This window comes from Channa argus, chromosome 19 (genome assembly GCF_033026475.1).
Source record: "Channa argus isolate prfri chromosome 19, Channa argus male v1.0, whole genome shotgun sequence".
In the NCBI taxonomy this organism is placed as follows: domain Eukaryota; kingdom Metazoa; phylum Chordata; class Actinopteri; order Anabantiformes; family Channidae; genus Channa; species Channa argus.
Window position 1 is genome coordinate 15,416,709 of NC_090215.1, and position 23,642 is coordinate 15,440,350.

General features: G+C 42.1%; 1 protein-coding gene across 3 annotated transcripts in view; it reads right to left on the reverse strand.

The window, feature by feature from the left end:
* Positions 1-23,642, reverse strand: part of topbp1 (DNA topoisomerase II binding protein 1) — a 55,404-nt gene that overhangs the window by 15,236 nt on the left and 16,526 nt on the right. For all 3 annotated transcript variants that reach the window (XM_067486783.1, XM_067486782.1, XM_067486784.1), the window contains one exon: positions 1,126-1,209. Coding sequence is in view for 1 of the 3 variants with exons in the window: in XM_067486784.1 (XP_067342885.1) it covers positions 1,126-1,165 (40 nt within the window). In the remaining 2 variants the exon portion in view is untranslated. The remainder of the gene's footprint in view (positions 1-1,125; positions 1,210-23,642) is intronic.

Consider the following 23,642-nt stretch of genomic DNA (forward strand, 5'->3'; position numbering starts at 1 on the left):
CCCAGAATAAAAGGGATGAGGTGTAACGTACCTGAGGAAACTCAGACCTCGGCTCGATCGGTGACTGAACGCATGAAAGAAAGTGTGGGCGCTGTGCTTACGAAGACTGGATTCACCAGGACAAAAATATGGTCTCAATATAACCTCTTTTCAAAGCTTGTCTGCAGTTTTGACTCAGACCCCCACTATTTATTTATTTTTTTAGATTAAACTCCTGCAAAGTGACCTCGCACCACCTCTGCTGCAGCTTAGAGCACTTGCTCACAGCAGTTCAGTACAAGTTTATCACTTCTCAGGGACTGGGGCAGATTTGTTAGAGCCAACCTGTGGCTCTGCTGCCCTGAGGTGGAGCTGGGGAGTGAATACTAAATCACCACTCTGTTTTAGGTAACTGTCCAAGAGACTGTGAGTTCCCAACCGACCCCCATGTTCCATGTTCATGTATTACATTGTGCACTAGTAGCCTGCCACAGCTTTGCGTACCTTCAGTATACCCAGAGCCTTGATCCCATCCTTTGAGTCCACTAAAGAAGGACAAACTGTTAGTATAACAGAAACTAATGGGATTCAGTACTGCATGAACAATTTCTGATATCTCCCGGGGCTCCCTGAAGCTATTCAACAGGGTCTCCAGTGAAAAAAGAAGGATTATTTTTCATACAGGCATCGAAGAGGAGGGAGACCTGTAGTTTCTAACACCAAATTTCTACAAGCTACTTATCTGAAAATAAAGAAATCCCTCCCTGGTCAACATGCTAAACCTTTGAATGATTTTATAACAAACTAATTTAAGATTTATTCAAATCTTTGAATCTTTCAAAACAATAACAATCTACTCTGACTGAGTCAAACATGAGAATTACTGCAATATTGTAATGTGTGCTGTGTGTTCACACTTTTTTTCGGTTCACAGCCAGATTAATTAAACTGTTGCGTGTATTAACGAGCTCCATGCTCGTTAATAACGCTGATATACAGCCATTTGTTTTATACTACCAGGATTTTCCCAGCTATGTTCCAGTCTCTCTCTGCATATGCAATGCCCACTTGAATGCTGGGCCTCTGGTTGCATATCCAGGAGACCTTACTGATGCCCTCGTCACCTCTCCCATTGGGGCCACTCACTCAGCAGCTGGCAGCGCAGGATCTGCAGGCTTGTCTTCATGGTATCATGTGATCCGGCTCCTCCTCCACAGTGCTCATGGTGCTCTAATACACAGAGAAAGCAAAAAAAAAAAAGGAAAAGAGGAGACAAGATGAATCTCAGCACTCAGGTAACAAAATCACATTTCAGTCACAATCAACTCAGTATGATATACTGTGATTACATCTGGGCAGGTTTACATAGAGTAGACAGGGAGAAGAATGCAGGGAACTTTGGCAGTGTAATCTTTGTAATAAGCGCTCCCAGCAGATCAAATGAATTACATATAACTTGCATTTCATAATAAATGAGTGAAAAAGAACTGCAGTGGTGGTCAGCTTCAGTTGTGAGGCTTCAAATCAGGATTGGCATTTTGCAGGCAGCAGTGGTCAGTAAAACCAATTATGGAGCATTAAACATTGACCAGTGAGCCTTGTTTTGAGATAGCCACTGCGTGCATGTCAGCGAGACAAGTACCCGAGGGTGCTCTTTAGGAGAATGACTCACTGATGGCCTTCTAAATAAAAGCCCCCCCCCCACACACACACACTCTCTCCCTCTCATTTCACTCACTGGCGTATACTTGTGTGTGCATGTTTGGCTCGCTTCGTGGAAATGTGCCCCCACACCAATCACCTGCACAATCCACAAACGCAGACATGTACTTCTAAAGAGGAGGAGCTCAGAGGAGTTTTCCTTTCATAAGGCTACGGTATAACATTCAATACAAGGGGCGTTTGTATGGGTTAGGGTTTGTGGGGTGACATTAAATGTAACTGTAACAATACACGCACACAGACACACACACACACACACACACACGTAAAGATTTGTGTTTTCCTGAAAATTACACATTGCCAGCTGTAACTAAATGGGCTGGTATGACTAAACTGTGGAACATGAAGACATAGCAGGAAATTTTAATGGCTTTTGGTGTATTAGAGGGAAAATCAAAAGCATGAAATAATGGGCTGACCATTGCATCAAACGACAAATTGAAAAACCATTTCTCTAGTTCTCCTCCACCTGCACTCTCCTATTACAGCAGTGAAATAAAGGAACAAATGAAAACAACAATGCAAAATAATTATTTTACTTTTTTGTCCTTTTGGTTTATCCCGTGAGTTCAGGGTCGCTACAGCGGATCATCGTCGGCATGTTGATTTGGCACAGACTGTACACTGTTGCCCTTCCTAATGCAACCTTCCCCAATGTCTATTGGGCTTGGACCGGCACTGCACAGTTCTGACCATAACGGCACATGCTCAGTCATAATACAATGCAGGTGCCTGCAAAAGGGGTGATGCTGCGGGAAAACAGTAGTACCATCAGAAAATTTGCTTTTCTCTATGTGCAACCATCCTGAATTCCGGCATTCACTTAAGTGGATGATTAGTATTTAATGAAATCATACCTTTTGTCATTTTCTAAATTTATATTATTTTTAATTATTATTTTCAGTACTATACACACTAAAAACCAACCATGACTTCAACAACATAGCAAAACACATCAAAGTGACACATCATTCCACTGTGTGACTGAAACTGTGTTTCTTCACTCCAAAATGATTGGTTAAGATATTTTTTACAGATCTTGAGATTTTTGTATGTAAAATGAGGAGCTCTTGCATGGGCTGGTACAAAGTGGCCTTTAGTGTGACATTCCTTGCCTAATGAGCCCAATGGCTCAGAGTGAAGAGAGCAGCTGAGCCTCTCCATGGTGATTATATACTTCATGAGAGCTGCTCAACCAGCGCCAGTTCATAGACACGCTCTTGAATTTACAGGGCACAAGGGGCAAGGCTTGGTGAAGGAGTGTGCGGAGACAGAAAAAAAAGAGTGACGGAGTGTTTCATTTATACTTGTCATGGAGCAGAGCAAGGTTTTTGTCAAAAAAGGTGGACAAGCTAAACGGACACAAGACAGGCTGCTCATGCCTTCTGCTGGGAAGCTGAATCATGGTTCAGTTCAGTGTTCACATGTGAGTAGAAGGTAATACAGGATGACAAGACATTCAACCAGTCCTCGTAAATTCTGTGTGGCTTTGCAATTTTGGCCAATCAATCTATACGGTTTCTAAGCGCCTCATTTACAACACACCAGAGCTGCTGATAAAGGTCTGAGAATGCTTTGTGTTGCTACGTGAAAGAGGATCTATTTATGACACGAAGAGAAGAATTGCCCTATTTCTAGGGTTTCTGGGGTTTAGGTTGGTGCTATTAAAACGCAGGAGACACTTGGAACTTCTAGGATTTCCTGATGTTCTACAAAAACACCAGAACCTTAAACCTTTGTGCACTGTGCACAACATTGTGGGGAAACTCAAACCAAACACATCGACTAAAAATAAAAACCTTGAAGACAACTGACGAGCCAAAGCACCGTGATGGTGGCTGTTGCATCTAGATCTATTGCAAGTGCTGAACGAGCATAGTTAGTGGTAAGTTTATTGTAGATGTTGCATGAGAAACAGTGTGCACATGTGTTTGTGAAGAAGCTTGCATATGTGTGTTTGAACACAGAACAGTGAGGTCTATTCACACTGGAATACACATTTGAATCCATGACACACAAACTCACACACTAACACACACACAAGAAATTCAACATTTTTGCAATTTCACCATTAAAAAACGAAAACCAAAACACACACACATTCCAATTTCTGCAAAATCTGCAGTGGAATTAGGCATTTTAGGGCCTTGACATCCCCGGAAAAGTTCAAAAAAATCATGGAGGATTGACTAGTTTATTGTGTAAAAGAGAGAGAAAGAAAATCTTTCCTCATCCACTAACAAAACTCACTATAGTCTTATGGTGTATGATAAGGCTCCAAACTCATGGATCTAAAATATTTAGAACATTCCATTTTATTTTCTCACTTCTACAAAAACAATAACACCCTGACCTGTGTTATGGTGTTTTTAATGAAGTGCTGTTGACCTGCAGGTGAAGAACTTTGTGAGCAGCATGTGTATGTAGTTATGAAGTTTCCCACTGGAAAGTAAAAAGAAGGCAACGCTGTGTGTATCCGAGAGGCCAGATGGATGTCTACACCCTCACCAAGCCAAGAGGAGTGACAAGTGCTCCAATTTCCAACAATGGGAAAAGATCAGAAAGATGGGGAAACAATTCTCCTCTGCTGAGCCGAATCCAAAAATAATAAATATATGGTTATAATAAAAACAACAATACAAACGTTCCCAGGTAAAAATGAAACAGACTTTGCACATAGCAGCCTAGCTTTCTGCTGGAGAGGAAAAAAGTTGCATGGCAACTGACATGGACACAGATGGCAACCATCACCATGGCAACCTTAATAGTACATTATATTTAATTTAATTCACAAGGACATTTTGGGGCTCAAACAGAATTGGGGGGAATTTGTTCTTTTTTTTTATTAACCACTGGCTAAGTGAGAAATCCACTAAAAATCTGCTGTCTCCGGATTCTATGCTCAGGCTTTGTGTTTGAGGTCCTGCTGACAAGCCGTGGTCCCTGAAGGTCCCTGACTGCAAATCTGAATAGTGCGTCTGGAGGGGGCGCAGACTAGAGCCCAAAGCCAAGGTCACCCGAGACGGCACAATGAAATAAACCTGTCACTCCATCTCGCCGTGGCCACCAGCCGCAGGGATAACAATGCTTTTAATTTTGGACTTCCCTCCATTCTGCGTTGATGTATCAGGGCAGTGGCAGAAGGCTGGCTGCTTGCCCACACTGGCTGCAGCTTTTCCATAACAGAAGAGATGAGGAGGAGGGAAGGGAAGTGTGGGAGTCGACGACAGCAGTGTGAACTACCATGTTATTCTCTCACACAGCCAACTGATAACTAGACTTCCAAATAGAACATGTCTCAATGATGCTTCTCTCCCTGTAGCTCTTGCTTTATCGCTTTGTCATGATCTGGAGGGAGTTTTCCACCAGCTTGTGTATGAAAGAAGACAGCCAGAAGTATGAAAGCAGCAATTCTGAAGTTAGTGGGCAGATATGTTATGTGTAAATACCATAGAAACTGGCGACTGAAGCTGAAACACTACATCTAGCTCAGTGAGGTTCTACTTTTTAAATGCCATTCATTAAAAATGTTTTAAAGCAGGCACTATGGTTATGCTGTGCCATAAACAAAAAGTTAGATACATGAGATACATGATTTAAATAGCCCAGCTTCATCTCACAGAGCTAAGCTTCATCAAGTCTAATACAACCTCTCTTAGTCTTGCCCTTCCACAGCAACCCAGGGGACATAATTTTCCTTTTGATATTATTTAACCTTTTGATGGCAATCAGCAAACAACCCCCGATAGCGCAGAAGCTCTGCCCATGTGTTTCCTGTACTCCTGTTGATGAGGCCTTAATCTAGCAGAGACTGTGGCTGTGACTCAGGAAAAAGAGTTTACTAGTCAGGGCACTGGCGCCATGTTGGTGACCTTGGAAAGTGACTGCTTTACACCAATCATGTAACGGCTGAGGCTTATTGTGCAACAGGGACACTGATTACTGATTATGACTATGAATAATTGTATTACGAAACCATTATTCATCAGTGGGAGGGATTTCAGCACAAGAAGAGACTCTGGGGGTTTGATAACTTAATTGTCCAGCCAGGTTACATGCTGCTAACTGATTACGAGTATTGATTAAGTGTCCCAATCGATCTAAGTTAAAAGCAAGCAGCCACATGTACAATGCAGGAGTAGATTTCCAGGTAGCTTTCTGATCCTGCTATCCCTGTAAAAAGCCCATATTGCTGAGCCACTGTCAGTCGTGGCCCTGGACTGTAAAGCATGAAGGCTGGCGAAGTATGCACGAGTTATCAATCAGCCCCATCGCTCACCTCCAGGTCTGGCTCGAGATACAGCAACTCGCCAGTCATTAAAAGAACATTAAGCTCCAAGTACGCCGTTCAGTCTGACGGTAACAGCAGAGGGCACACATCACCCTCCTTGTCCCAGCCAAAAAGTACCTCACTTGGCTGCATGAGAGCAGAAACCATAAAAAAATACCATTATATACTGTGCGTGTATTGCGAATGAATTCTGCAACATGATATTTGCTTTAAAATACAGTTTCTTTAAACAAACACTGGAGAGTAAAAAAAGAACAGAAACAAGCTTTTAATACCAGCCTTTACAGACAGCGATTCTGCGATGGCGTTCAGGGCTAAAGTAACCTTGTTCCACACCTCAGACCTGACTGACATCAACATATTTTTCAGCAATTCAAATAGAAAGAATGTTGCTGTGAGAACTGGGACATTAACAACTCCTTGGCCAGACAAATGTTAACGTCTGTGTCAGCTGAAAATATGTCGTCTCACTTGCTCGAGTGTGTGCCGAGGCCAAACCAACAACTACTCTCCATTGGAAAAGCTGAACATGATGTCAGAGTAAATACTCAAACACAACAAAATGGCAAATTAATGGCAGGCTGCAGAGCTACATGAGCCAAGACTTTAAAAACATTTGCTACATGCACACCGAGCATCCACAACAAATCTCCAGGTATTAGAGCCAACTTCAACAAGAAAATGCCTCAGGCTTTATGCTCATATGTCTCCGACACCGGCATCATGCTTATACAGATTTTATGTGCTCAGTGAGCAAGCTGTCAGCTTATATCCATGTCTTGGCTATAGTCCCTGGGTTAACATATTGTATATGTCGGTAGTGAGAAAGCAGGACAGTGTAGCATTAAAGACTCATTTGTCAATAGTCATTAATGTAGACGCCGCAGAACACAGCTCTGGAGCTGAAACCCACTTATCTGAGTGTGTGAGTTATTGGAGAGGTTTTATTGTTTTACCTTTGCCCTTATCGTTACATATGCCAAAACACAGCATCTTCACACTCACATCACATTAACGATGGAGGAAGCTGCAGCAGCCGTCACAGAATGAATGGATATCTAACCCCTTCCGTGGAGAACTCCCACTCAGGAAGAGCAGAACACCTGCACTCGGGGGCAACTGAGGAGGAGTGGACCAGCATCACCGGCCTCTTCATTACTCAACACACACACACACACACAGATACACACACATAGAGCCAGGACCAATGACTAAAGCAATTCATCAGAGAAACCGTGGCCTAAGACCTGATCTGTGGGGGTGTGAACACATGTGAGACACAGACAGGGAGATAAATGGTCCTGTCTATCGGTACAGTTTATTTACAAAAATGAAAAAGGTTGTTCTGTGGAGCTTTCTGTGCATTGCAAAGCTGGACCAGGTCTAAAGTCCAGTGTCAAGACCTTTAGAGCAAATCGACTCACAAAACTAAGTCTATCTCAGCATTCAAGCATTTTTCTGTGACTTCCAGTCTTACAGTTTAGTATTTATTGTGATAAGTCTCCATTAAAGTATTTCTTATAGTATTTGTAACGTTTGTGGTCAGACTCAAGTCCTAGTTGTCTCCAGGGACTAAATTCTAAAGTAAATCCAGTTTTATAATAGTCATGTCCAAACCTCGACCTAGTTCTTTAATCTGAAGACAAACTCTTTACAGAGTTGAGCCGCAAGTAAAGCCAATAATCAAACTCAAATAAAGATAATAATCTTCTCCAAGTCAAATTATTTTTGTGAACTAATTCTCACTCAGGTCAAATCAAATCAAATGCAAATCGAAGTCAAATTGTACAGTTCCAAGTCCTTTTTTGTTTGCTGCAATCTAATTTCCACTCAAATTTAATTCAAGTCAAGTCCCAAGTCTCAGGAGTGAAGTCAAGCCTGGGTGATATAAAACAGTAAGGCTCAACATCAGTAAAGTCTTCAACGAATCTCAACTCCTGTTGTAAATAAGACCTGATTTCAGGTCTCAAATGTATCTCCAGGATTCTGGGCGTAATTCAGCCGGCAGTATGTTTCTATGCTTTTAATACCGTAAAGAAAGCTGTCAAGACTCAGGCCGCTTCTCTGAATCACACCGAGGAGTCATTAAAAGCGAAGGAAGGCCAGACGCTCTGACACATTCAGCACGGGGACGGAATCGGTGATGGTGGTTTAGCTACGCTGTAACACACTCCTGAGGTCAGGTTTGAAACAAAGAGTGAGACAGGTAACACAGCCCCAGAGAGGAACCTGTGACGGACTCGTTGTATCACTGGAAAGAGGATACTGCAGACTGAATACCAAGCACTTGCAGTGATTGAGGGAGATGTGCTGTCAGCAGAAGGATTTGATTATGCTAAAGGCTGACAACACTATGAGTTAGTTTGGCCACGTCGTTATGACAGTACATTATAATGTTGACATTACATTACAATGACGGTGGATATTTGTCATTAGAAAAAAAAGAGAAAGAGCTTATTATTGTGTGCTAAAGTTCAACAATCACCCACGTTAAAATCCAATACAAAACAGACAAAAATGTCACCAACCAAAGGCGTCGTTTGATGCATTTAAGAAAGGGAGCGGGCAATTTCTGAGGGAATGTGAAAATAAACTACAACTGAAAGGTTGATATGAAAGCAAGCGCTCTGTCAAATAACACCTCAATGTACCAAACATCGCGCAGTGGCAACGTTAGATGTCTGACTTTGTATCCAATTTGAGGGATTTCTCCAATAAGACCTCCCCAGTGGGTGATATTTGGCTGTTTATCACTGACGGTGCACAGACACTCATACTTCTGGAGACCTGTGATACCTGCAAATCCTCACCACCAGCTTCCCCCTGCTCTCCTGAGAGTTATTGAGCCAGGCAGTAAAGGAGCAGACATTGGGATGCAGCTCAGCCTCGCCACTGTCTGAGCCGTGAATATCCTCCCCCTCTATCTCTGTCTCCCTGTCACTCTCTCCCTCTTTCTTCTTTCTGTCCTGATGTGACCCTTATGTGACTGCAACCGCTGATGATGAGGAGTAACGTGAAACTACAGCGCGTCACGTCGCGCTACGCTTGTCACAGCTGGTAAAACAATCTAGAAAAATAATACTGCTGCTGCTGCTGCTGCAAAAAAAAAAAAAAAAAGCGTCCTCGCACATCCAAGAGTCATTCAGGGTTTGTTAGTTTGAATTGAGCCCAGACAGAGCAGACGAGTGTGTTTGAATGCAGCCCACCTCTACAAAAGGTCATGTTAGGACAAATCTAAAGCATGTCCTCAATGAGTGATAATAACGATGTTATTGACACCAACTCCCCTTTTTATATAATACGTTTTAACCACACACTTAATTGATAGATTAAATTATTGCTCATGAAAAATTACATTATAAAAGCATCTGAATAAAGTGTACAAGTGCTTTCTCGTAACTCACAGTCCCTCGGTTCGGCCTGTGCTGTTTTCATAGGAATGATTTGATTTATCATGTTATCGTGTTCTTCTCTTTGCCTTTGTGATTCTGCATTAATGAAGTGAAATTAGGCGCCGCGTCGACACAACGGCACTTAGTGATTTGTTCAACAAAACGAGGAACAGGACAGGTCAAAAGGCCAGATGAACAGATGAAAAACAATCTTTTTCTAGGTTTCTGACCAGCAGCAGCCTCTAGAATTAGTGAATGATTAAACTGCATGTGGAGATAAGTTGCCAGCAAAAAAAAATAAAATAAAATCTGTTTACTAAATTTAAAGCAAACCTTTCTATAACCTTTTTCTCTTTCATATCTAAAGCACCTGAGGAAAAACATTTGATCAAAGCCTTACTGCTGGCTCCCGTCTCGCAGCCAGATCTCCAGACTGTTGCATCTCGCAGTACGGACGGAAACTCCCAGGCCGACGGACAGATTGATATGTAAAGTCTGCCTCTCCCGCTCAGCCACATTGATTATCACGCCAGTGCCGTTCAATGAGCCCACCGTAATGGCTAACAAGCACATAATCCTCCACAAAATGGCTGTCAAAATCTAAATTTACATCAGGAAAATAGTCTGAGAGACCTTTGTTGAAGGATTTGACCCCATCAATCAAAGATTATATCACCGACTCTCCGTCTCTAACATATAACGCTTTGCATTTTAGATTTGGAAAGACCATTTTCAGAATGAATGTAGACACAACTAAACTTTTAAGCTCCTGATTTAGCATCTAAGAAGCTTTAGTTCAGTGTCTGTTCGCTGATAACTTCCATTACTGTATGATCTCCAGGCATGAGTCCTGGCAGGCTGGGAACGATAGACCAACTTTGCATAAATGCATATCTAACTCCCTGAAGCTGAGAGATGTCAGAAGAGGCTGTTGCCGCTCTATAAAGGGATCTCTAGCAGCAGTTTTAACACAGAGCTTGATGTTGTAGAAAAGCCCCGAGCTTCTGGGCCTTCCTTCTCCTTCATCTCTCACTTCTTTAATGTCATGTCATGCTTTCATCCATGTTCATCTTTCCGTTCTCTCATATTTACTTCAGGTATGGCCTTCATGCTGAGTCTGGAAGCTTGAAAATTAGATTATTTTTTATAAATGATGATAATTTTAAAACTTCCAACCGCCAAGTACAGTATATCTCAACCTACATGATGATTTATTATGGCTGTTAGGGTGTGTCTCTGCACACACTGGCACTTTGTTGGTCAGCACACAAGAAACTGATTGTGCTGTTTTGTTTTGCAGTGACAGGAAACTATACAAAGCGAGTGTTGGTGGATATTATTGAATCTGTGACTTATCAGTTTCCCAATGTTAAATTTCAAAAGGTCACAGCCAGTAGCCAAGAAAAGTATTTCTAAGTAGTTTGTCATAAATGGAGCCATAATGATTCACTTTAAAAGCTGCATTAGTTACAATTTTATATTAACAATGGATCAAACAATATGTGTAATGTGAAATTGACCCTCATAGGGACAAACATGCAAAGATTTATCAGCCAATTTTTAGTCTCTAAGTTCATTGTTTTGGATTCATAGCACAGCTTTGATGTGAGCCTCACCAATGCTGTTTCCTCCAGCAGCAGCAAACTGTGACGATCCAACTAATTAACTATTTATTAAAGCCAAGTTTAGCTAATGTTTGACTTGGTTTATTTTATAACGTTACAGATGATGTACAGGGCAAAAGAAAATGGTACATGGCTATCTAAAGGCTGTTCTCAGTCAGATATACATAAATTATGAGGGGGAAAAACAGAACTAATGTATCTGTAGTGTGGGTCAAACTTTAATGAATGTTAATGTCACTTTGTGTGTGTTGAATTTGGTAACAGGCAAACAGGTTCCCCATGACATTTAAAAACTTTATTTTTTAAACTAATTTATTTTCTTCCTGCAAAGAGTGAAAATGAGAAAATATAATGACTTTTGTTTTGAGCGCCCAAAGAGTCGCAAGAGTCAGCCTGTGAATGTAATCTCACAAATGAAAAATCCAGCATTAAATGGTGAAGAATCCTTCTCAGCTCATCAAGCAGTCTTAAAAACATCTTCATCCAGTTTGTTTTTTAGGCAGAAACAGACAGTGACATTAGTATTAAGTGGTACGAATGTAACTGCTGCAGATAAGAAAAGGGTTTAATGCAGTGAAGAAACTCTGAAATTGTTGAGCAGTTGCTCAAAGTTCTTATATTCCTTTGAATGTTTTAACAATCGAAGGAAGAGCAAAGGAGAGCAGCACTAAAACGTGACCTGCCTGGAGACGATTGCCAGAACACATACTCTGTGTACAGAGTTGTATGAGTAGTGGAGGCCTAGAACTACACTGCATCTCCAGTAATCCTGGTGACGTGGGTCTCCTTCATCTGACAATCCTATCTGCAGCAGGTCGAACACCTGTCACAAATCAACGTCTGCCAGTGAAGGTGATGGACTATCTGCTGGCAGCCAAGCTGCCCACCAGGGTGAGCTGACACAGTTTAGGCCACCGGCAGAAACATTATGACTCAGCTGTAGAAACACGGGTTCTCAACGTGAGTTAAGCTACGTTTCTTTTTTATCCCAGAGGTTGAATGACTAATTTATTGAATTCTGGACCGAAAGCCAAGATGGGGCATTAATATAAATTTATTCAAACTGCACCAGCAAAGATTTCTCTGCGAATATAAACCGACTTTTAAAAAGCAAATATTGGGAAAGTAAGAAAGAACCAGGTTTGCTGAATAACACCCTGCACAGTTGGCCTATTTTTATGAAATTATGGTTGGATTCATATAATTTAAATAACCTAAAAGCAAACAAGATGGATAAAAGGCATTTGCATATACACAAACCTCTGAATGATGAATTTATTATTAATAAAAGGCCTCAAGTACATGATTTGTTTTCCTGTTTTACATTAGTCTCACATGAAGAATATTGTTAGCAGCCTCCACAGGACATCTCATCCCATCACAGCTCACTGTTCAGACCGGTCAAGCAGCAGGTATTTTTAGTTCCAGATACTCAATAAAAGCAGATTTTAAATTAAGACAAACCGACAAGGCAACAGCACAGGAAAACAGCATGACACAGCAGCGGCACTGCAATGCCGAGGGTGCTGTCAGCCGCCATCTATCCTCCTGCCTCCCAGCGGGCGTCACAGTTAGCACAAGGTCTCCCCGAAGGCACCTTATCCACTTATTCTGAGCAGGTGTATCGTAAAAGGGAGCCAGCAATACTTTATCACAGAGAGCAGGAACCCAAGCTCTGACACAGTGTGTCCGAACTTTAGACCTAGTGAGAGAGGAAGCACTATTAGTGCTCTGCAGCACAACTGCTGCTACATTAAAGTGAGGAGGACTTTCTGTCAATGAGCTTCCCAACAAAAGTCCCCTAAGTGCCCGTGTGTTTCTGAGGAGAGGAGAGTTAGCGGTCGAGGGGCCTCACAAGAAACGGAGTCTGATAAACTCACGTGTCCTTACATGAAGGGGCGTAGAGTTCACATATCAAAGGAGGACGCAGGACCAACAGCATGTCCAAGAGATTCATGTCATCCAACATGAAAGCAGGTTTAGTTGCCTTTAGGGGGAGAGATTAAAAATGTAGTGGTGCAAGATGACAAACCAAGAGCTGCACCCTGTGGGCATGAGCCTAGGTTTTATTTAACGCAAAATAAGATGCCCGTGGTCGCCACCAACATAGAGAGCACAAAACAAGTAACAAGTTTAACCCCTTCAAATCACCAAGACAGTTGTAAAGGGCGGAACAGTGTGCTTACTTGAACATCCTGGGAGGTGAGGCCAAAAACTAACCTTGGGCTCTTTGAGTCATGTCAGATAGGACTTTAGTGACATCGTTAGAGCTGCGATGATTATTCACAAAGTTGACCGACAGAAAAAAATATTACATTTTTGTCATTGTTGTCACTGTGTGATGCTGCTAAAAACTGAGATCATGAATATTCCATTAATTAATGTTTGCAGGGGTGAGAGTACACATTGCTGGACTTTTATCAGACACAAGCCAGAAATGTTGGGGAATGCACAGGGATATTTGACACTTGATTGCAACTACGGAAACTAAGGGTAACCATAACAGGAATAACCACCTCAGGAAATCCTCTTATTCCTCTCGTACAATAGTATAACATGGATATCGACATGTAAGGCAGCAATAATGTGACAACAGACGGGGGAATTCACTCTTTCCTGTGGACGTACAATCTGACAATCTGAGTCAGGGAGCATCTATGAACCGCACAGGAGCTATGTCCGGATATTCCAGGACAGGAAACAAAGGCCGTTTGACACATAAAGTAATTTCCATGAGGTAGAAAAAAGCAAATCTGTGCTGTACCAAAGAATTTGCATTGTAAAGGAGGAAAAGCATATTGTTCCCAGCATGTCTTCATGGCCTTATAGCCCATGGGATGATGACCTACTTTCTACAGAAACGGTCAAGCACGCACCTCATTGGGGACATCGGCAGGAAGTTCCACACTCTGCACACATATCCCTAATTTTACCTCTAGACGCAGCCTCTTGTCTGGTGATAATAGCAGGAAGAAGAAACAGTAGGGAACGGCATTTTTGCAGAAGGAGGGGTTGTATTGTACCTCGTTTCCTTAAGCGGTGCAGCAGGGCCCACCGAGAGCCAGCGGGGACGACGGAACGCAAGGAGCAACATCCGCAAAGACCGTCCAAGCTCCAGAGATTTCCCGCCAAGCCGTGACCACGTGCCAGAGAGCATGACGGACATAGGGAGAGATGTTGTATTGTTCTCCTCTCCCCTCCTCCTCCCCATTCTGCTCCAACCCCCACTATTAGAGAGACGGATTAACTCCAAGAGCTGTTAGAGCTGCCTGACAGTGTGTCTAGCTCGCGGTTTGCTGACACACACACACACACAGGGCATCAATTAGGCCTTCTGTGTATATGACAGATGAAGGCAGATGCACTCTACAAAAACACAAGGACAATTGGCCTGAAACTACAGAATGTACTCATGGATGAACAGCCCAGGAGCAGCATGCTCAATTCTCCTAACAGACTATAGGCCCAATAAGCCAATTACACAAAGACTAAATTGCATGTGTGCAAAACACACACACACACACACACACACACACACACACACACACACACACACACACACACACACACACACACACACACACACACATTCAGAAATGTTTTCAGAAATGTGACAGGCACACTCTGCAGGTGATTTGGTTTTAGAGCAAAGGAACCCAGAGTCCTTTGACTGGACAGGGTGACATTTCTTCTTCAGCCTCCACAGACGAGTGCAGTGATTAAAGAAATATATTTGGTTAGAAGGTGGAAGTTCAGCACTTGATGGAAAGGAAATGGTGGAAGCTGTGGCTGTAATGACTTGAGCCGGGGCTCCCCGTGGCTCTGGGACTGAGGTTCAACGTGATATGACAGAAGATATGACGGCATGGGGACCTGACAGGGTTGACATTTTAAAGTGAAATCCTACTGAGGCTGGTCCAGTGGGAGTCCGGATTCAGTGGCAGAGGTGTTACAAGCACAGAGCTGTGGTACATTGTTTGGATTGATATCACCGAGCAGACAGCACTATGCGATGTTGGTACCGTTATCAGAAGCAGGTGCAAATTACAAATGGAATTTATTAGAAACCGCAGAATTAGATCAATATTGGAATGCAGATTATCAAACGGACGAGAGCTGTTTATAGGACGTATCTGAAAGAATAAAATCCTGCGCATTGTCGATCACTTGTAGTCATTGCATTAGTTTATCAACAATAAAATGAAAACAAATGGTCAATATACAAGAATCAAAATATCATCAGTGTGTGTGTGTCATCTGCTGGCTCCACTACAGCTGTAAACAATGAAACTTAGCAACAATTGCAATGATGTTAATTGTATATATGGAAAAACCCCAAAGAGAAGAATGCTTCACGAAGAAGATCCTGTCATGGCTACAAGTGAGTATGATACCATGATTCTGTATAATGTCATGTTTCATCACTATTGGTTGGCTAGTTAGAATGAGGTCCACTTGTTTTAAATTAGGTTCTTTTTTGTTCCTTGACCATTTTTGTTTCCTGTGATAATGAAAGAAAATTTGTACCAGCTGAATGTGCATTATTATTATTATTATTATATTATTATATTAGGGTGAGTTTGCATCGCCTTGTGTGAGCCTTTTGTAAGGGGATGCAAATTAAACCCTAACATAACATAATAAGAATGCACACTCAGCTAGTACAAATGGTCAAGGAGTGTATAAAAAAATGACATGTATAGTAAAATTTTTTGCTGAAAAAATTATTGTTCAACTTCCTTTAGAAACATCTACAACCTTAGAAAAGTTTTGAAAACTTTTAATAACATTGTTATCAAGTCTGAAACCTGTACTGAGTAACAGCAGCAAAAATAATCTGTCAAACTGGGCCACGCCACCGATAATTTCCACCCTTCTCACAGCATCAGGCTGAACCGCTGTGAACCAAACAAGGCAATTATTCAGGATCAGTTTTGAAGTCTTCGTGACACACAGAAGAGATTCTCATCGACACCTTAGAAACCTCTTTGTTGCAACTGTAATTCTCCAGAGGCACACAAGCTAAAACAGGATTCTTTATGTTGAGCAAATGCACGCCGGTGGTTAATTGCATTGCACATTGGTGTCGTATTGAGCAAGTGTGATGAAAAAGCATTGGTGGCAAGCCTAAGCTCCTTTAAGGGAGGTAACATATAGAAAAACATTGTTCCTATAGATGGGAACCAGCTTTAGCAGATTACTGTCAGACATGCAACATCAGTCTAACATCTCTTGCAGATGCAGAGATTTGAGAAATAATGAAGCAATCAGTGCAACCACTCAGCACTCTAATTACCATAGGCAGCCAGGATGCCCACCAGCAGCATCTCAGAGAACATGTCTGTGTGTGTGTGTAAGTTTTTCCTGGAGAAAAATGTCTCACCAAACAGACGCTTAATTACTAAAGGATGGAGAACTTCAGTTCACTACCGCCATCACTCATGACTGAATTAATGAATAGGTAAACAGCAGAGGAATCAGCCGGACTCAGCGTGGTTTGGATGAGAGCAGTGACTCCGACACGAACACACACACACACAGATGAAGCTCAGACAAAGAGCTGAGCTTGTGGATAGTTTGTTTGGTAAGCTTCACAGAGTCTCTGATTAAATGATAACCCGTGCGTGATACACACCCTTTTCTTATGAACATCAACAGGTTAAAAATAAATAGCATGAGGTAATAGTGTATTTCATCTCAGGAGTGGATGGGGCTGCCATAAATCTTGTCCTACAGCATTTATTCTTAGCCCAAAGTCTCGTCTTTGCAGGTCCCGTCTCTTTCAGCTGTTATTTTAAGTCTACTTCATGTATCACATTAATATTTGATTTAATACTCTGGACTTGTATTTAACTGTAGTGCTAAAACGTTTTAATTTAGCTTTTCCCCAGGTAAGCCTTCTAACTTTGCTTTGAAAGATGCCACATAAAGTTTTGTCAGTATCGGCATATGTTCCATTTTATCTTAATTTCCTATGGTTTCAAATTCTTTTTAATCACCCATATCTGACACATCTGACATACCCCTGGGTCTGATTTCAATAAAAACCAAACGAGCATCCAGCCCATGTGCATGAAGCCAGGACAATCAATACTTGACCTGTACACGTGTGTGGCTGGCCGTGCAATTCACATCACGCGGAGCTGCAGACGCACAAAGCATGAATCAGCTTTTAACAGTGAATAAAATTGTTACTGCAGGAATTCTTTTAAGACCTTTTGTGTGACTCCCGTTTAAACTCTCCTAGTCAGTTCTCATTTTAAATCACTAATATACTGTTTTTTGCAGTATCACAGTAATTGCTTCCCATAAAACGTCAAATACCAACACCTGTCTTCAGCTTTTATTGGAAGTGTGTCTTGTCCTGCACCAATTCCCATAGCCCAAGGAGATGTTTCTTTATTGTGTTGTGCAACAAACAGTGGCAAAGCTACATTCATAAAATTCACAAGACTGACCACCAAAACCGTCTTCATTATTTAAACTGATGAACTCTTCTTCCCCATCATGTTGCTGGTTTCAGAAAGCCTTCAGTTATGTATTCATATCAGCACCAAGACAGACAAACCCCCACCTGCAAAACACACTGTGCCAGACAAAATGAATGCGAATGGCATTCCAGTGGCCTGTTGACAGCTATCATAGCCAAATGTTAAATGGTTTGCCTCACGGGGACACAGAGCAGGCTGGGAAAGAATTTACAGGTGTCTCTCCCGCCATCACAGGGCTGCTCCACTCTTCTACGTTGTGCTGTGCACGAGACACGGGATCTATTATTAGTGAAAGAGTGAAGAATGCAGCCCAGGAGACAGCGGCAGAGCCGGCCAAACCTCACAAACATTATTTTAAGAGTTGCTGTGGTGACAATTTGTGCAAGAGATGACTTCTGTGCTGCAGATGACAAAGCTCTGGGTGCATCCCAATTCAAAGGAGCATTCCAGTGGTTCTGCATGTTGGAGCTCGTTTACTACAAATCACTTAGAGTACATGTACATCCCAGCTCACCATTTTCCAGGGCATGCTCTATATTTACTTGTGATGTGTTTAAAATCCATCCTGTAGTTAGCCTGATCTCAGCAAAACACACATGTTGTGCTTACGTTTTGTAATCAGCTAAGGAGCCTGTGGCAAAAATGTTGTGCTGGGTCGTTCTCAATTCAAATGACATGATCGGGCACAAGAGATTCACAGGTAATTATGCCTGTACTGGACAGGATGCAGAAGAACGCTAATACTGTGTTTAATCACACTGTTGAGTTTTATTTTAACTTTCATTTATCTAAAGTGGTTGAGCTACGCTGCTGTTCAGCTGGACTGTAAACGAGAAGCACTCAGGCTTTAATACTGTACACAGAAACTCTGGAACATGGATTAATACATTTCTAGTATGTACTCACTCTTAGTGCCGATAACCATGTGTCACCACATCAGCCAGGGCAGCAACCTTAATGGACAACTTCACCTATTTTTTACTTGCTTTCTATGTCTGTAGTTTAGGGTGTAAATCAGGTCAGCCATGTGTCCGAAAAAAATCCGATGCCAGATTGGCTGCCCTGTACGTCAATCAAGTGACAAATTACATAGTGAGGACCGATGATCAGTTGATCCGTATCTTGTTAATTCCATGAGATCTATCCACACTACCTTTGCGATCGACCGGTAGATTGCAATCGACGTATTGGCCACCCCCTGATGTAAATATACATTAATGCTTTTGAAAGCCCCTCTGAAATTTTCTCTGCTTCTAGCTGAAAAAAATCTCCTCCAGATGAAATTGCCCGGAGGGGTTTTTCATCATTAGGAGTTCAGATGATCTCATCTGGAGGAGCTCTGGAATAGCAGGCAGGCAAAGTCCATAGTGTGAGCAACAAGATAAAGTAATATAACCTAGTGATGTCATCTGGAGGTGTTTTTCAGATAGAAGTTAAGATATTTTAATGTAGGGAAGTCAGAAGGGACTATTATGGAATTCAGTTACATGTACTACTCAAACTACAACCAAAACCAAGTTTGATATCAGTGAAGGCATCCTTTAAGGATTAAAATGCCACGACACCTTACTGAAGGTCAAGTAACCAAGTTTACCAAGTAAACTCTCATTACAGTGTTGAGAAAACTGCAGTCACTACAGCATGTTTGAGACATCGTGAGGTGCAGTGTTTTCACAGCTCAAACAGTCTGTGCGATGACCAGTGTGTAATTTATTTGTAGCTTCTGACAATACCAAAACGTCAAGTCATCTTTTCTCCCCGTAGGAGACTCTCGTCTGGAACCAGTGGGGGCTGTTGTCGTCTACCAGGTCGTTCACAACAGTGTGCATGAGATCATCTGCGTGTAAGCACGGAGGTGGTGTTTAGTGGGTCTGGTCCAGAACTAAGTGGAGGTTTAAATATGTAAAACACTGAAGGACACTAGAAAGAAGAAATCTTTTCAGGTCTCTCACTAGTCATAAATCCTGACACCTTCCGTCCAGTTGCCTTCTCCTCAGATTTTGTTGTTGCCGTGTTGCTGCTTCCTGCTGCCAATCCTGTTCTCTTTCCAGCATCAGTGTCCTCCCTACACAATACCGCCACTGTCTCCATGGTGATAGAGCTGCCACAAACCACCATCCCTGCCACTACTTCCATCACCACAGCCAGCCACACACAAACAAACAAACAAACAAACAAACAAACAAACCAAAAAAAAACATGCACGCACACACACACACCAGGAGAAATCCCACTGTGCCATTTTGCAGTTTGGTTACACGCTGCTCTGTCTGTGGAAATTAATTTGTGTGGCTGATGCCTCCCTCCATCTTATCCAGTATTAATGCCATCTCAAATTACTAGACAGCTTTCCACCCCCCCGGGGCCATGAATCTCTCAGACAGGAGAGTGAGACGGAGGCGGAGAATGGGAGAAAAACCACATAAACTGCTCTCTAATTGGGGGTGACAAGTACTGATAGTTTCATATTTGAGGAGTTCTCCCAGTGGTGGTTAATTCAATGATTACAATGAAATGTCAGCTCCCGTGACACTTTTGGCAAGGAAGACGTCCGAAACACATTGTACCACCAGTCTCCTTGCACAGTAGCTGTCATGTAGCCGTGGAAACCCACCTTTCTTGTGCTTTTGTTATGAAGAGCCTTTTGGCACAAAGCAAAATTCTGTCGCAACTCTGGTGTAACCTCCTTCGTTCCCATCTCCTGTACATTTCCTTTTACCTCATGTGACTGAGCATGAGGAACATTCGCCCTGCTGCCCTTCAGCCTATCTATCTTGCTTCCCAGCAGCAATGAAATGAGCCATACGCAGTAGAGACAGGACACGGAGAGAAAACAATGGTTTTACGTATGTGCTTAAGAGCCCCAGATTTCCTTTCATTTTGCTACCTCGACTTTAACTCCAATAGCTTGATTAGTGCAACATGCAGATGTTGCCACGGAAAAGGAAAATGTCTTCGGGGAGAAGGGTAAAGTAAAGATGACCAAGCATTTAGGGTGAGATAGGGGTGTTGTTTCCCCATCACCTCAATCCTCCAGAACAATTAAGTGCTGACAGTGACACAGAAGCCCAATAATAAGCTGTGCCATTGGGAGCGGACTCCTTATTCCACAGCATATGGTGGCACTTTAATCTGCAGCCTCAATCAGATGAGCCTGGCAAGTAGGCACGGTTCGGTTTTAACTGACTGCAAGCTCAGGAGCTTCATAAAAACAAAGGGCATAAATGCAATATGTTTTCTACGGTACAGTAAGCACTGTTCACAAATTTTAAAAGGAAAAGAATCTTGCTTTTTGGTGTTTTTGGTGTTGAGTGTTGTTATAATAGATATCCATATTGAAGAAGTTGCCAAGGAAACCAGTTTCTCTTTGACTTGATAGAATAGCACTTTTCTGGGTGAGAGGGTGGCGATTTGCTTCCTTTCTAGCCAGGGTCACAACCTGCCTTCCATTAGAGGCTCTGAGCCATGCTCACAGGTGATTCCAGCCGCAGACCCTGTAATCACCAGGCTAACACCTGCCCGGACTGTCCCCCTGCATCACATGACTCCCTGGGGTCAGGCCTGGGTTACATGCAGTTCCTGGGGACTTCTTCTCTTCTCACCAGGCCTTTTCATAATCCTATTAGATCCAGTCATCTGCTCTGCGTTTGAAAAAAGAGTGGGGTGACTTATTCTAAACCACAAACCCAGATTTCTGAGTCTCTCCTGTTTTATTGATTACACATGCATATTACAAATAATAATAATAATAATAATAATAATAATAATAATAATAATAATAATAATAATAATAATAATAATAATAACAATAACAACAACACAAATCACATGCTTCGCCTGGACCTACTTCAAATATTTCTCATGCGATTAAATGGGTTCTGAGATTTAAACCATATGACTGAGACGCTCAAATTTCTTGTCTGTAAAAGAAAATAAAAAAAGGTTTTATAGACTGAGAGGATTTACATACATTCATTTAGCAGACGCTTTTATCCAAAGCAACTTACAAGCGAGGTTCAAGGCAGCCAAAAACAAGTCAAGGAGTCAGGAGAGAAAACATCAAAGCAAAGTCCTATCAGAAAAGTGTTTACATTTCATGAGATGCAAGTGCAAGAAAGAGCAATTTTAATAGATTTAAGTGCATCGGAAAATGCGGAAGAGTTCTGTTTTCAGCAGTTTTTGGAATATTGGGAGTGTGTTTGCTGAGCTTGCAGAGTTTGGTAGCTCGTTCCACCATCCTGGGATCATTGCAGATCATCGCTGGAGAGTTTTGCTTGATTTCTTCTGTGAAGTGCTGGAATAACCAGACATCGTTCTTTGGCAGACCGGCGGACGGGAGGGTTAAAGTTAAGCCCAGTCTTATGACTTACCTGACTAAAAGGCACAAAAGATGTTCATTCACAACTTTACCTATTAGGCCAAATATTACTGCAAGACACACACACACACACACACACACACACACACCAATGTTTTGCTACATTCCCATTGAAACGCAAAGAAACCATTGAGAAGTACTTGTTCGGTAATGAAAGTAGCCTATTGATCTGTCTGAGTATTGTAAGGTAAAGTATGGAGGAACAGCCCACAACCACACATCAGTGAGCTACAGCTAAAGGTAAAACATGCTCACCGTGAAAAAGCCAACATGCTGATGTGTAGCAGGTGAACTGTGTTGCATGTTCACCATCCGTTAGCATACACACACACACACAAAATCTAAAGTAACAAGCAAAAGCTGATGCTGAAGACAATGTCATAACATTCACAGGTATTTGACCATAAATGTAATTGCTGGACCCGTGTGATGTGTAATTTATGATCCCAAACGTGACAGCGACAGTCTTTACTCAAATGGAAGCCAAACAAAATGAATGTGATGGTATTAAAATATAAAGTTGGTGGATCGACCTACTGAGTACAGTCTCCCATCCTGAGCCGCTTGGTAAGAAAAGCGCTTTTATTCCATTTGTTGCAATGAACCAGCTCGGCTTATACTGAAGTTATTACTTCATTAACAAAAACAAAAAGTGAGATCAAATCACCCGAATCCCATCTGACATTTTTACTGTCTATCAGAAGAAAAAAGCTCCATCACTTTGTTGTGGAAACTCCAGACTCCAGCTTTAACTGTAAATCTCGTTTATTCCATTCAAAGCTAAAAACAAGCTATAAGTGTGATTTTAATTCTCTGGGGATCTACTGTTTGTACTCCTCAGCCTTCTCTATTAGCTCTATCAAATACTCCTCCAAATCTCCAAAAGCAAAAACAAAACAAAAAAAAAAGCCTTAAATAACATAACACATTTTCAGCAGCAGGGAGACTAGGGGGGGACTTGTTGGTCCCTTTGGTCCCTCTTGGTACAGAGTGACCATTGGGTGGAGGTGCAGATTGGAGCGGCATGACTGCAGCTGAGGAATGTGAGGAATTCCCCTTGTACACACCTCATGCTTCAGCGGTCACCATACTCTTATCTTCCCTCGCCCATCGCCCCTTTAATCATCATAACCGTGAGTTATTCATTACCAACGCCCCTACTTGTTCTTCTTCCTTCCATTTGCTTTTCCTGCAGGCTCTGCTCAGTCCGGGCAGGTGTGGCTGATAGTCCAGCCAAGAGCTCAAGTCCTTTGGTCACCTGGAACCATAAGGTCTATTGCTCACTCCAATACTGTGATGCTACTGTATACAATGGTATAGTATGGTTTTGAAATGTCAACACCTTGAAAGGGTCTCTCTTTCTTTTCTTTGATCCCAAGTGGTTCTCTGGGACTAGTTTACGCTCCTCTGCTCCTTTGGGGATGCGCTTTAGCTGATAGGATAATAATAACAGGGAACAGGACGGGGAAAATTTATTTTTCTTCTTTGTTGAATAGAGCGGCTTTCACTTGCTTTTTGTCCTAGCACCTCCCCCCTTGTGGTTCCTGCAGGCAGCCCCCCTCTCCCCAAACACTTAAATGAAAGTCATTTCAAAAGCAGCTGAGTGCCTCCGTTAATACAGCGTGGCATTTAAAAATCGCAGGAAAAGAACCACCAGCATAAGCTGGATCCCCCCCCCCCCTTTGCTTTGCTGAAATCCTGTTTTGACCACTTGTTGTTTTGTCAGGCTAGTGGAAGGTGCAAAGTCCATCCTGAGCACGTACT